The sequence below is a fragment of the Eptatretus burgeri genome, chromosome 8 (genome assembly GCF_056783735.1).
Source record: "Eptatretus burgeri isolate ZD-2024b chromosome 8, Ebu_testis_v1, whole genome shotgun sequence".
NCBI classification, from domain to species: Eukaryota; Metazoa; Chordata; class Myxini; order Myxiniformes; family Myxinidae; genus Eptatretus; species Eptatretus burgeri.
Window position 1 is genome coordinate 55060898 of NC_140968.1, and position 14156 is coordinate 55075053.

The following is a 14156-nucleotide window of genomic DNA, read 5'->3' on the forward strand; positions in this document are numbered from 1 at the left end:
TGCAGCTGGAAGTGCAAGAGGTAGCCCTGGAGCAAGTTGGGCCACCAGCTGAGAGGAAGTTGGCCTTTGTGGACTCTAATCAGGATGTGTACCTGGCGCATGTGCGCCTGTCAGCCATCACCAGAATTGGTATGCATCTGCGAAACACCTCTTTTGATTCACTGTCCATTTAAAATAGTTATATTTCGTTGTCATTTGAATTTCCTTTACTGTATCACTGTTATAATAGTTATTTATGGATTGTGCAGGTGGGCCGGTGAGTGGTTTGGCATGGCATGTCGACACCAGCCTACTCTGCGGTTTGCAGGATCATGCCCTTTTGCTCTGGCTTTGCCCTGGAGCTGCCTTTATTGATCCACAGCTTCTGCCATTGACACAGACTCATCGTGATTCCCCGTAAGGGGCTTGTTGGTGGGCACACGAGTTGGGCACAATAAAGTTGATGTATAGGGGCACAACAAAGCATTGTAAGCCATGACAATGCACAGAAGTGTGTGTGTGTGTGTGTGTGTGTGTGTGTGTGTGTGTGTGTGTGTGTGTGTGTGTGTGTGTGTGTGTGTGTGTGTGTGTGTGTGTGTGTGTGTGTGTGTGTGTGTGTGTGTGTGTGTGTGAGAGAGAGAGATACAGTGAAATGTCACATGTCACTGTCTAGAGTAGTGTCGCATCGCATTACAAAGTTTGGCAGAAGTTAAAAGCCACCCATTGGAGGTCAGTTTTCATTTGTTTCTCTTTCTATTAGTGTCAACTAGCATTTGGTATGGGTACCTATAGGTTGAGCATCGCAACAAAAATTACATTGGAATTACTTTTTTTTTTCCTAATGACTAGGTATGAGCAGTGGTAACTTCATTATTGGCTGAATTTAACCTTTTTTGCATTTAATTAACCATAACAGTTCTTCTTTTGGCTGCTCCCGTTAGGGGTCGCTACAGTGGATCATCCGTCTCCATTTCACTCTGTCCTCCACATCTTCCATTGTCACACCAACCACCCGCATGTCCACCCTCACCACATCCATAAACCTCCTCTTTGGCCTTCCTCTTCTCCTCCTACTTGGCGGCTCCATCCTCAGCATCCTTCTCCTAATATACCCCGCATCCCTCCTGTTCACATGTTCAAACCATCTCAATCTCGCCTCTCTCACTTTGTCTCCAAACCGTCCTACCTGCGCTGTCCCTTTAATATACTCATTTCTCATCTTGTCCATCCTTGTCACTCCCAATAAGAATTGCAGCATCTTTAACTCTGCCACCTCCAGCTCCGCTTCCTGTCTTTTTGTCAGCGCCACCGCCTCCAAACCTTACAACATATCTCCTCTCACTACCATCTTGTATACGAGGTGTGTTCAAAAAGTATCCAACCTTAATTTTTCGTGCGTAAACAAATGAAGCTAGGGAGGCGTGGTTTGGTGCACGTATGTAGGCGATCCTAATTCGTATGCGTGAATATTTTCCTGCCTGCAGAAGCTGTCAGTCACTGACAGACCGCCGATGAGTGAGGAAGTGTAAGTGAGTGCCGTCGGATTTTCGTTTTTGACAAAATAACGGAAAAACTTGAGCAACGCTACTGCATCAAATTTTGTGTAAAGCTTGACGATTCCCAAGTGGAAACGATCCGCAAGATTCAACAGGCCTTCAGGAACAAAGCAATGGGCACCACACAGATAAAAAAGTGGTACAACCGCTTCGAAGATGGTCACACATCAGTGGAAAGTGAAGCACGTTCTGGTGGGCCCTCAACATCCCGAAATGAGATCGTCATTGACCAAGTGAGGATCCTGCTAATGCAGGATCGTCGAATCACGATCAGAGAACTTGCAGACGAGGCGGGCGTCAGCATTGGATCCGTTCATTCCATTGTGACTGAGGATTTGGGCTTCAGGAGAATCTCAGCGAAGTTCGTGCCAAAGCTGCTAACGATCGAGCAGAAGCAACTCCGTTTGGAGATCACACAGGACATGCTGGAGACTGTGAACAATGATCCCAACTTCTTCAACACAGTGATCACTGGCGATGAGACCACAGTGATCCGTCATTTTGTCAAAAACGAAAATCCGACGGCACTCACTTACACTTCCTCACTCATCGGCGGTCTGTCGGTGACTGACAGCTTCTGCAGGCAGGAAAATATTCACGCATACGAATTAGGATCGCCTACATGCCTGCACCAAACCACGCCTCCCTAGCTTCATTTGTTTACGAACGAAAAATTAAGGTTGGATACTTTTTGAACCCACCTCGTACTTTCGCTTTCACTCTTGCAGATACCCTTCTATCACAAATCACTCCTGAAACTCTTCTCCACCCACTCCAACCTGCCTACACTCTCTTCTTCACTTCTCTACCACACTCTCCGTTACTTTGGACAGTTGATCCCAAGTATTTAAACCCATCCACCTTCACTACCTCAACTCCTTGCAACCGCACCATTCCGCCACCCTCCCTCTCATTTACGTACATGTACTCCATCTTACTCCTACTGACTTTCATTCCCCTTCTCTCCAGTGCGTACCTCCACCTCTCGAGGCTCACCTCAGCTTGCTCCCTACTCTCACTACAGATCACGATGTCATCCGCGAACATCATAGTCCATGGAGACTCCTGTCTGATCTCGTCCGTCAACCTGTCCATCACCATTGCAAACAGGAAAGGGCTCAAAGCCGATCATTGATGCAATCCCACCTCTACCTTAAACCGGTCCGTCATTCCGACCGCACACCTCACCTGTCACACTGTCCTCATATACATATCCTGCACCACCCTCACATACTTCTCTACTACTCCCGACTTCCTCATACAATACCACAACTCCTCTCTTGGCACCGTCATAAGCTTTCTCTAAATCCACAAACACACAATGCAACTCCTTCTGGCCTTCCCTATACCTCTCGATCAACACTCTCAAAGCAAACATCACATCAGTGGTGCTCTTTCCTGACATAAAACCATATTGCTGCTTACAAATTATCACCTCTCCTCTCAACCTAACTTCCACTACTCTTTCCCATAACTTCATGGGGTGGGTTATCAACTTTATACCTCTGTAATTACCACAGCTCTGCACATCACCCTTATTCTTAAAATTAAGTGTACCAGTACACTTTATCCCCACTCCTCTGGCATCCTCTCACTTTCCAAGATTTTATTAAACAATCTGATTAAAAACTCTACTGCCATCTCTCCTAAACATTTCCATGCCTCCACTGGTATATCATCTGGGCCAACCACCTTTCCACTCTTCATCCTCTTCATAGCTGTCCTCACTTCATCCTTACTAATCCGCTGCACTTCCTGATTCACTATCTCCACCTCTTCCAACCTTCTCTCTGTCATTTTCTTCATTCATCAGCTCCTCAAAGTACTCCATCCACCTTCTCAACACACTCTCCTCGCTTGTCAGCACATTTCCATCTGCATCCTTTATCACCCTGACCTGCAGCACATCCTTCCCAGCTCGGTCCCTCTGTCTGGCCAATCAGTACAAATTATTTTCCCCTTCCTTTGTATCCAACTTCTCATACAGCTCGCCATATGCCTTTTCCTTAGCCTTTGCCACCTCTCTCTTTGCCTTTTGCCGCCACACCTTGTACTCCTGCCTTCTTTCTTCATCTCTCTGGCTATCCCAATTCTTTTTGCAAACCTCTTCTTCCTTATACTTTCCTGTACTTCCTCGTTCTACCACCAAGTCTCCTTGTCTTCCTTCCTCTGTCCAGATGTCACACCAAGTACCATCCTAGCTATCTCCCTCACCACTTCTGCAGTAGTTGCCCAGTCATCCCACACCTCTTTACCATCATCCAACACCTGTCTCACCTCCTCCCTGAATTTTACGCAACAGTCTTCCTCCTTCAGCTTCCACCATCTGGTGCTTGGTTCAGCCCTCACTCTCTTCCTCAACCTCACCAACAAAATCATCCTACAAACCACCATCTGATGCTGTCTAGCTGCACTCTCCCCTGCCATCACCTTACAGTCTCTAATCTCTTTCAGGTTGCATCTCCTGCTTAAGACGTAGTCCACCTGTGTGCAGCTTCCTCCACTCTTATACGTCACAGCAATGCCAACCCTCCCGATTTCATCGGGAGGCTTCCGAAAATTCACCCAAACTCCCGCCCTTACGATCACTATCCTTATCCTCCCGAAATTTTGATATTTTTGCACTGTTCACTAATCAGAATGTACTCGTATGAGAATTGAATGAAAAGCATCGTCTGCTACGTATAGCATGTGGTAACTCCATAACGTTCGCTGCTACCAAATTGTACGTAAAAAATTGCAAATTCAAATGAGGAGCAGCGAAACATTGGGTCTGGATCTCGCTTATGCGATCATGCACTGAGATTTAGTGCATGCGGTATGTGTGCAATACAGTGCATGCGGTATGTATGCACAGTGTATATGCATGCGATACGCTCACTGCATGCAGCTGGGCCCCGTACCAGCCCGGCGGTCGCGACCACCGTGCGGTGTTTAATTTAACAGCCGCTAGAGTTCTACGAGTCGCGCTGCAGCTGTGGAACATCGACTTCGAAGTTACCGATGCTTCAAGCCCTCGATGTTGATTACGAAATGGCAGAAAAGAAGCTTACGAAGACCAAGAAATGGTCTCAGAAGTACAAGACCGAATACAGTCTCCAATACCCGTGTATTCGAAAGTCTGAAAGAGGAATTCATCATGCGTATTGTACAGTATGCAGCGTTGATATTTCAGTTGAGCACGGAGGTCGCGATGATATTCGGAAGCACGTTGGAAGCAAACGGCACACAGACATTGCAAAGGAGAGATCTTCGAGCACGAGTACCGGTACACTTCTGAATTATTTCACCAAACAAGGGACAAGCGAGGAAGAGGATGTTACCCGAGCGGAACTTCTCTTTAGTGGATTTATTGTGGAACATAACTTGCCCATATCAGTCTCAGATCATGCTGGACCCTATTTCAAAAGATGTTTCCAGATTCAAAAGTTGCTTCAAAGTATGGATGTGCAAGAACAAAAACTTGCAAGATGTGCAAGATGTGCAAGAACAAAAAAAAAAAAAAAAAACAAGAACAAAGAAGAAAAAAAGAACACTGGTCAACAATTTTTTACTTTCTGAATGTTGTCTATATTTCTACAAGTGAATTAGGGTATTCTGGCACTGCTGAATCAGGAAATGGCATCCGTTTCTCTCCATCAGGTCAGGTTTTTGTGCTAAGTTGATTTGAAAAAATCAGATCTTGTGACAAAATCAATTACATTTTTGTGGCATTATCAGCTGATTTTTGTCAACACATATCATCCTAAACATGTTTTTAAGAAAAAAAATGTTTTGCCAACAACATTTATTGATTACATGATAGAAACATCGATTACTGTCATCTGAATGGTGGGCATTGATAAAGGTAAGTACAAGTAAATTGCATGTTGCGTCACCACTGTTCAAACTTCAGGGCTTGAACTTCCGTTTCTTCGAACTCCTGGAATGTTCAGCGGCAGGGAGGTCTCTCTTCAGATTCCAACAGTAGTCAGCCATCATGACTGCGTCCCAGCGACCCTGATACCTGGTCTCCATCTCCTTCATGTCCTGATGGAATCTCTCCCCTGCTCGTCACTCATTGAACCCAGGTTCTCAGGAAACCGGTTCATATGTGAAAATAGGTAGTGCATCTTGATGCTCATGTTGCAGCCCAGGTTTCTGAAAGCAGTCAGCATGTTGTTGACAAGTTCTGCGTAGTTTCTGGCCTTATTGTTGCCAAGAAAGTTCTTCACTACCAAAACAAATGTCTTCCACGCTTCCAGTTCCACTTCGTTCATTGAGTTTTTGAACTCTGGATCTCTGATGAGCTGACGGATCTGAGAACCATCAAAGATGCCAGCTTTCAACTTCTCCATGGTCAATCCTGGAAAAGCCTGGCACAAGTAAGTGAAGCAGTCACCATCTTTGTCCAGAGCCTTGGTGAACTGCTTGATTAAGCCGAGCTTGATGTGCAGCGGTGGGAAGAGTATTCTGTCTCTGTCCACCAGAGGGTCGTTGATGACGTTCCTTTCTTTGCATGGCACCAATTCCTCCCGCACAGGCCAGTCCTTCTTCGTGTAATGCTGAGCACGGTCCCTACTATCCCACATGCACAGAAAACATGGGTACTTGGTGAAGCCAGACTGTTGTCCCAACAAAAAGTTCACCATCTTCAGGTCAACACAAATAAACCACTTATGCTGATCATAACCAATTTTCTCCAGCACGTACTTCACCGCTTCATACTTCTCCTTCAGTGTAGTCGAGTGAGCGATGGGTACAGAGGCAAACTGGTTGCCGTTGTGTAGCAGAACACATTTCAGTGATCGCTTGCTGCTGTCAATGAACAGTCTCCAATCTTTGGGTTCGTACTGTGGCACTCCAAGCTTGAGCAGAAGCGCATGTCATAAATTGGCGCATGTAGGTATTGTACATTCTTCAGAGTTCGTTATTTCAAGAAATACAACTTTTTTGTATCACATTATTACAAAATCTGCCCCATTAACTTTAGTTTTGATCCACGAACTTTATGCTTTGCCTCACCAATTTTTGGAAGATTTTGAGGTTTTATGACTTCAAACTGATCCCTTTTCGACATAATCACCTAGAACTATCGTACCTGAATACTTCTTGTCATTAAAATAATTATTTCCAATCAAAACAATTATTTGACATGACATTTTACCCCCACCAACTTCTTCTAAAATGCTCCACACATGCGTACATGTGAACAAAAATGTAAAAAACGACATGTGGCCATATCTCAAAAACTTGACCTGATTGAACAAAACTAATGTGAGTTTTGGATTCAGCGCATCAGATTCGTCCTAAATCAGCTTAAAAAATGCAGACAACAAATTTGTTGTTGACCAGTGTAATTGGTGAGTTGTCAAATGTTACTGCTTCATCTATTGCCGATATTGCTAGACTAGCTCCATTTAGCCTAGCTACAGACGGTAGCAATGACAGTGGTGAGGCCCAGCTATATCATGTCCTGATTTCGTACGATGACAACAGTGCTGGGATTGTGAAGCAAGGTTTGCTAAGTTTGCCTGCGTGCAAACAAGATTCCACTGGAGAAAACCTTTTCAAACTGCTTGATCATGAGTTCAGTGACAGGAAAATTCCGTGGGGAAATTGTGTTTCCTTTTGTGCTGATAATGCCTCTGTCATGGTGGGCAAGCACAAAGGAGTCGCTGCTTATATCCACAAACAAAATCCAGAGTGCTACATCATGGGATGCCCTTGCCATATGATGCACAATACGGCCAAGAAGGCGGCTCAGGCCTTACCCATTGAATTAGATGACTTTCTCATCGATATTTACTACTACTTGGACAAAAGTAGTAAACGCGTCAAAGGAGTGAAAGCACTGCAAGAACTCTGTGATGCCCCGACACACAAGATTCTGAAGCATGTCGCAACAAGGTGGCTGTCCCTTGGTCAGTGCCTAGACAGGCTGATTGAACAGTGGGAGCCACTTCGCCTCTTCTTCAAAGAAGAAGTACGAAGAAAAATGCAACCAACTGTAGCCAAGACTCCAACAACGAGCAAGAAGGACGGCACTGTATCTACTGCCAGTACTGGCACTGCAGGATCAAGCACTCGTGGAGCAGCATTCACCACTACCACTGCAGTATCTGCTGCGAAGAAGACAGCAGGGACAGCACCAAAACCAATGCTGAGAGCAGGTAGCATCACCGGCCCTTCATCACGTTCATCTACAAAGCAGATTCCTTCAGAGTCGAGAAAGACTGTGATAGTCCCATCTACAGGCAAAGAAGGACCCAAGTTAAGTTCTGCTTTTGCCAAATCACTTGATAGAAGCTCAGCAAAACCTTCGAATCAGAGGTCTTCTTCCTTGGCTGCACCTACCTCAAGCTCTCTCCTCAAACGTAAAATTGGATCTGGTACTACGAGTCTGACCTCTTCTGCTGGCAGTAAACGCAAGTGTGATCGCCCTGCGGCTAAGTGTACTACGAGTTCTACAACTAAAAGCGCATCTTCCTCAAACACTGTGCAGGAATCTAGAGAAAAACGTGTCAACAGGATGTTCTTGTCTCCACAAACAAAACTCTATTATTTCTTCCTTCGATATGCTAACAAGCTTTTTGAGAAGGGGAATCTTCTGCTCCAAAGAGACGAACCCTGTATTCATCTCCTGCACGGAGAATTGAATGGTCTTCTGAAAGATATCTTCGTATGGTTTTTGAAACCATCGGTGTCATCGGTTGCTCTGGTAAATGTACCCTTCTCTGACAGAAATCATCAGAAGAATGATGAGGACCTCATGATTGGGAACGATGCCAAACTGTATATAAGGGAACAAAGGAGTCTCAAGAAATCCACCTTCACTCTGAGTGAGTCAGACATCCAAGGTTTCTTCAGTGCAGTTCGCTCATATTATGTGAAAGCCTGCAATTATATCTTCAAAACCTGGCCGCTAGATGATGAATTAGCCAAGCATGCTCAGGTGCTGGATGTTAAGCTACACCAAGAAGTGGGGTTTGACTGTGTGGAGTTTTTCATCAAGAAATTCCCCTGTCTGTTCAGTGGCGGTGATAGTGACATAGACAGTCTTGAGAGTGAATTCGCTCACTACCAGGCAGACGCCTCCATAGCTACAATTGCTACTGAGACAGTGAGAGTGGATGAGCAGTGGCATCGGATTTCACAGCTCACAGATCCCTGCACTGGTGCCAAGAAGTATCCTAATTTGAGCAAAGTGATGAAGGGAATCTTGGTCATTCCTCATTCGAACGCATCATGTGAGCGGGCACTCAGTCTTGTACGGAAGAATCATACTGAATTTCGTCCCAATTTGAGTGTCAAAACCCTGGAAGCTCTCTTAATTGAAAAACTAGCTCATAGCACCCCTTGCTACCAGAGAGAATACAGCAAAGACATAATCAGAAGGGCTAAAAGAGCCACACAGCTGTCACTCAGCAAAGCTGCCATGGAAAAAGCAAGCAGCAGTAGTACCAGCCAGTAAGGTAAGAAAAATATTGCTTCTTTTGTGCTTTTTGTTAATCTTTGATTGTCCCCTAACTTACTAATATTAACATACACGTAACATTAAAAAGTGCACAATTTTCCCCTTTTTTTGTTCAAAAAGTGGGAATTCTTAACATGTTAAATGCTCCAAAATAGGGCTCAGAGGGCACTAGAGAGCGTCTAGAACCCCAGAGCTTCCAGGGCCCTAAGGCGGGCCCTGGACCCCGGCGCAAGGGTCGAGCGCTCCGCGCTCGAGATGTGCGCTTCGCGCACATTATTTGGTGTCGGTTGAAAATCCTCCCTAATTCTGATTTCCAAAAGTTGGCATCTCTGACGTCACCCTGTGCTCCTCCTTAAAATACGTATTTACCACCACCATTTCCATTCTTTTTGCAAAATCCACTGGTCACCTCCTGCCCTTCCACATTCCTCTCGTTGACACCGTACCTACCCATCACCTCCTCATCATCTCTATTCCCTTCCCCAACATGCTCATTGAAATCCACTCCAATCACCACTCTTTCTTCCTTGGATACACTCTCCACCACTTCATCTAACTCACTCCAGAAATCTTCTTTCTCCTCCATCTCACACCCCACTTGCAGGGCATATGCACTAACGACATTCATCATCACCCCTTCAATTTTCAACTTCACACTCATCACTCGGTCAAACAATCTCCTCACCTGCAATACCCTCTTAACATAATCCTCCTTCAGGATTACCCCTACACCATTTCTCTTCCTATCCACACCATGGTAGAACAGTTTGAAACCACCTCCGATGCTCCTAGCCTCACACCCCATCCACTTGGTCTCTTGTACACACAGTATGTCTACCTTTCTCCTCTCCATCATATCAGCCAACTCTCACCCTTTGCCAGTCATAGTACCAACATTCAAAGTTCCAACTCTCACCTCCACACTTCTACCCTTCCTCCTCTCCCACTGCCTCTGGACATGCCTTTCCCCTCTCCTTCTTCTTCTTCGCCCAGCAGTAACAGTTTCCACCGGTACCCTGCTGGCCAACAGTACCGGTGGCGGTCGTTGGCAATCCGGGCCTCGACCGATCCGGTATGGAAATCCGGTTTATGATCCGCATATTGATTTGGCACAGGTTTTACGCCGGATACCCTTCCTGACGCAACCCTCCTCATTTATCCGGGCTTGGGACCGGCACTGAGAGTGCACTAACTTGTGCAACCACAGTGGCTGGGTTAATTAACCATAACAGTAACAGTTATAATTTATGTACCACCAATGATTTTGATTGCACTGTGTTGTTTGCTTCCAAATAATGTGTGATTTGAACCTCCTCGTATTCACAAGACAATAATGTGCATATTTTCTGTTGGCTTGTGTGCAGTGAGGTAGGGAAGGCAGCACAGCTGCTGTCATTTTCTGGTTCCATGGTGCAAGTGCGTCGTGCTGACGGTGCCCTCATACAATTGCACACCTTGCCCTACCCTGGCTTGCTGCATACTCAAGTCACACGGGGACTCTGGCCAGCTGCCTTACGTCTCTGTCGCTCTGCCAAGGTGTGTGGCTTGTTTACCTTGATTGTCTGTTTCTGTCTCTTTTTCTGTATTTTCTGTGCTGCAAATCAAATTCAAAAAGAGATTGCACAATCTCAACTTGAGCTTCAGATAAATAATTGTAAATCAACAAAAATGTAAAATGCATTTTAAATAATTACTGGAAGTTGACATTAGTCTCCTGTTGCAGTATTAAGCAGAAAATTACAGCTTTGTAAAGGAGGGTGGGACAACAACAACAATAAGTGGGACTGATCAGGTGTAGTTCAGAGTGATTACAAAGGGATGTTAGTAAATAAATTGGCAAGGATTTTAAAATGTGTAATTGGCATCTCCATTTGCAAAGAAGAGGTCAGGAAATATAACAGAACGAACAATTGGTTTTGCTTGAGGAAAAGATAAGCAATTAGATTATGTTTCAATAGTATAAAGCAATTTGGGAAACAGGATGTTTGGGAATAGATAAAAACTCCAGGATTGGATAGCCACATCCAAGGGTCATATTGATGGAGATAAAGAAATACTTATTCATGGCTGGCAGATATATTTTATATCTTATACTGTACTCATGTTTTCCAGATTTTGATAAGAGGTACCAAAATATGGGATAGTAATAATAGTTGTATCAAAAGGGGAAATTAATTATAGTTTTGAGGAAAGCAGCTGGTAATTGTAGGCCAGTAAGATTAAATTCAGTATGTAGGGGACAAAGCATTTTATCGGGACTTTACATGCCACATCAATAAATGTTTATTTAAAATTAACAGATAGAATTCAGCATGATTGTTTTCCACATTTGCTGGAATGTTTTGAAGATAATGGTTGTGCAATCGATTTATATATCTACAGTATATGTATATTTATATTTTCCAAAACTTTCCAGAGAGCTGGTTGTTAGCCAAGGTAAGAAAATATGTAATGTGGGTCAGAAAAGCTGATTGGAAAAAACAACATTTGTTCAGTAACTGGAATCAACATGACATTCAATGTATCCTTGTGTTGTATGTAGCTACCTTACTAGGTCAGTTCTGGATCCATTTAGTTCTAAACAAATAGATTGAAAGAAGAGGAACAAGTGCAAGAAAGCTTTGAAGTTTTTGGGGTTTTGGGTCAAGAAGTGGAAGATGACATTTAATTAAAGAAATTATAAGGTAATATGTATTAAGATGTAACAATGACAGAATTTTTTTTTCTTCAAAGGTGGATTTTGGAGAGTGTAGGTCTGGCAAAAAAAAAAAATGGAGAAATAATTGAGGTTGGCTTATTTGCATTCCCATCTGAACCCCAGGCTTGTGATTCAGGGAACCCAGATTCAAATCCTGTACACCATATATGTTTGTCCATTCTCCAATTATATCTGTGTAATTTATTTAATTTAGAACATGATAACCTTTTCATGGTCCACCCTGTTACGTGCTTTTTGTGTTATGTGTTATGTTTTGAAGATAATGATTGTGCAATCGATTTATATATCTAGAGTATATGTATATTTATATTTTCCAAAACTTTCCAGAGAGCTGGTTGTTAGCCAAGGTAAGAAAATATGTAATGTGGATCAGATATATAAATTCTTCCGGATTCTTTGTAGTTAATTAGCTTAATCAAATCAAATCTGTGAACCCTAACTAATGTTATCAAACCGATCAATGAGACTATTTCAGTTATCCTACTATATTGATTTTTACACGCGACCCCAATGCCCCTCATTAGGGCCAACCTGTCCGGCAACCCAGGAAGGAGTTTGTAGCTCTTACAACTCGATGTGGAAGGCTTATCATGAGTTAAATGTGACTTCCTGTCCAGACTTACCCCAAAAATGACACTGATATTATTGCACTTTAAGAAACACACATTGGTAACCCATCTCCTTCCCTTTTTTGTATACAGAGTTGAGGCTCGTGGAGGAACTAGAACACTGAATGGATCAGGACGCAGCAGAACAAAAGGAACAGTAAAGAGATTGGGGAAACACCAAGAGCAGAGTTGGAGGACAAAATAGAGGAAGACTTGGACAAACAGTGCGTGTGGAGGGGAATGAACGTTAGGGGAGGGTGCATAGGGTGGAAAAGGTGAATACAGAGGAAAACTCTCATGAAAAAAACTGGAAATTTGGAAAGAGGTGGGCTTGGAGTAGAGGGTGGGGGTGGGGGGGGAGAGTTGATGGGGGCAGACGAGATTATGGTTTTGGATGGGGGATGATCAGTGATGGTGGTGAACGGCTGTCTTAAAGACTTGGAGGGAAGAACGAAATTGAAGAGGATGGGGAAGTTGGTTCCACAGGAGTAAAAAAAAAAAAAGGGGAATGAGTGAATGTATGTGAGCAGTCATTTTGGGAGTTTCAGTAGAAGGGGGTTGATGGTGGACCACGTGCACCCTGCAGAGACTTGGAAGGGACAAATCACAGAAAAAGCAGAGGATGCATGACCAGAAGGGCTGGGGTAGAAGACAGAGAGACAACCAACCTCTCTGTGATGGGAAAGTGACAGGCCCATGGACTCAACTTCATCGTGGGACATTCCAATAATCTTGAAAGCCTTGGTTTTGACGGTGTCAAACTGATCAAGGTGTGAGGCAGGGGTACCAGCTCAGAGGGGAAAGCAGTACTCCATCAAGCTACGGACGAAGGCCTTGTAGGTCGATAGGAGTTCAGGTGGGCCAAGGAAGGACTTTGCATGATGCAGGATGCCCAGGTTTTGGAGGCCAATTTTGAAATTTGGTTTGCCCAAGAAGGATCATGGCTGATGGTGAGACCCAGGAGTTTGAGTGACTGAAACTTTCTCAAGAGGATTGTTAAGAAAGTAGATGAGAGGGTTTGCCATACAGTCTTTTGAGAGAGAGAGAGAGATAGAGATAGAGATAGAGATAGAGATAGAGATAGAGATAGAGATAGAGATAGAGATAGAGATAGAGATAGAGATAGAGATAGAGATATAGATATAGATATAGATATAGATATAGATATATATATATATATATATATATATATATATATATATATATATATATATATATATATATATATATATATATATATATATATATATATGAGCCTGGTGTTGGCGCAGTGGTTAGGGCAGCAGCTTGAGATCCAAAAGGTCCTGAGTTCAAGCCCCGTTGGGCCACTGAATTAACACACCAGGGGGTTGACTCAGCCTGTCATCCTTCCGAGGTCGGCGAAATGAGTACCAGTGTACTGGGCCGGTGTATACCCTGGTTAAAATAGGTGTACCATATCCCTGTGTCGTAAGAGGCGACCAGGGTTGCGTCAGGAAGGGCATCCGGCGTAAAACATGTGCCAAATCAGTATGCGGATCATACGGATGATCCGCTGTGGCGACCCCTAAAAGGGAGCAGCCGAAAGAAGAAGATATATATATATATATATATATATATATATATATATATATATATATATATATATATATATATATATATATATATATTGTGAGATTTGTCTGGATTGAAAGACATTCCGAGTGTTTGACCGTCTTTTTTGGCAAGGCCTGAAGTGAGGGAAGAGGCTGTTGCCTGACAATCTGAAGGATGAGGGATGTCACGGCAGAGGGTGGAGTCATCAGAAAGTAGATAGGATTTTCCAGAGAGAGAGAGAGAGAGAGAGAGAGAGAGAGAGA

The 14156-nt window shown here is 43.8% G+C and overlaps 1 protein-coding gene across 8 annotated transcripts in view; it reads left to right on the forward strand.

Annotated features, from left to right (window-relative positions):
- Window positions 1–14156, forward strand: part of IFT80 (intraflagellar transport 80) — a 134426-nt gene that overhangs the window by 81008 nt on the left and 39262 nt on the right. For all 8 annotated transcript variants that reach the window (XR_015060919.1, XM_085892107.1, XM_085892109.1 and 5 more), the window contains 3 exons: window positions 6–129; window positions 249–396; window positions 10356–10527. Coding sequence is in view for 7 of the 8 variants with exons in the window: in XM_085892107.1 (XP_085748233.1) it covers window positions 6–129; window positions 249–396; window positions 10356–10527 (444 nt within the window). In the remaining variant the exon portion in view is untranslated. The remainder of the gene's footprint in view (window positions 1–5; window positions 130–248; window positions 397–10355; window positions 10528–14156) is intronic.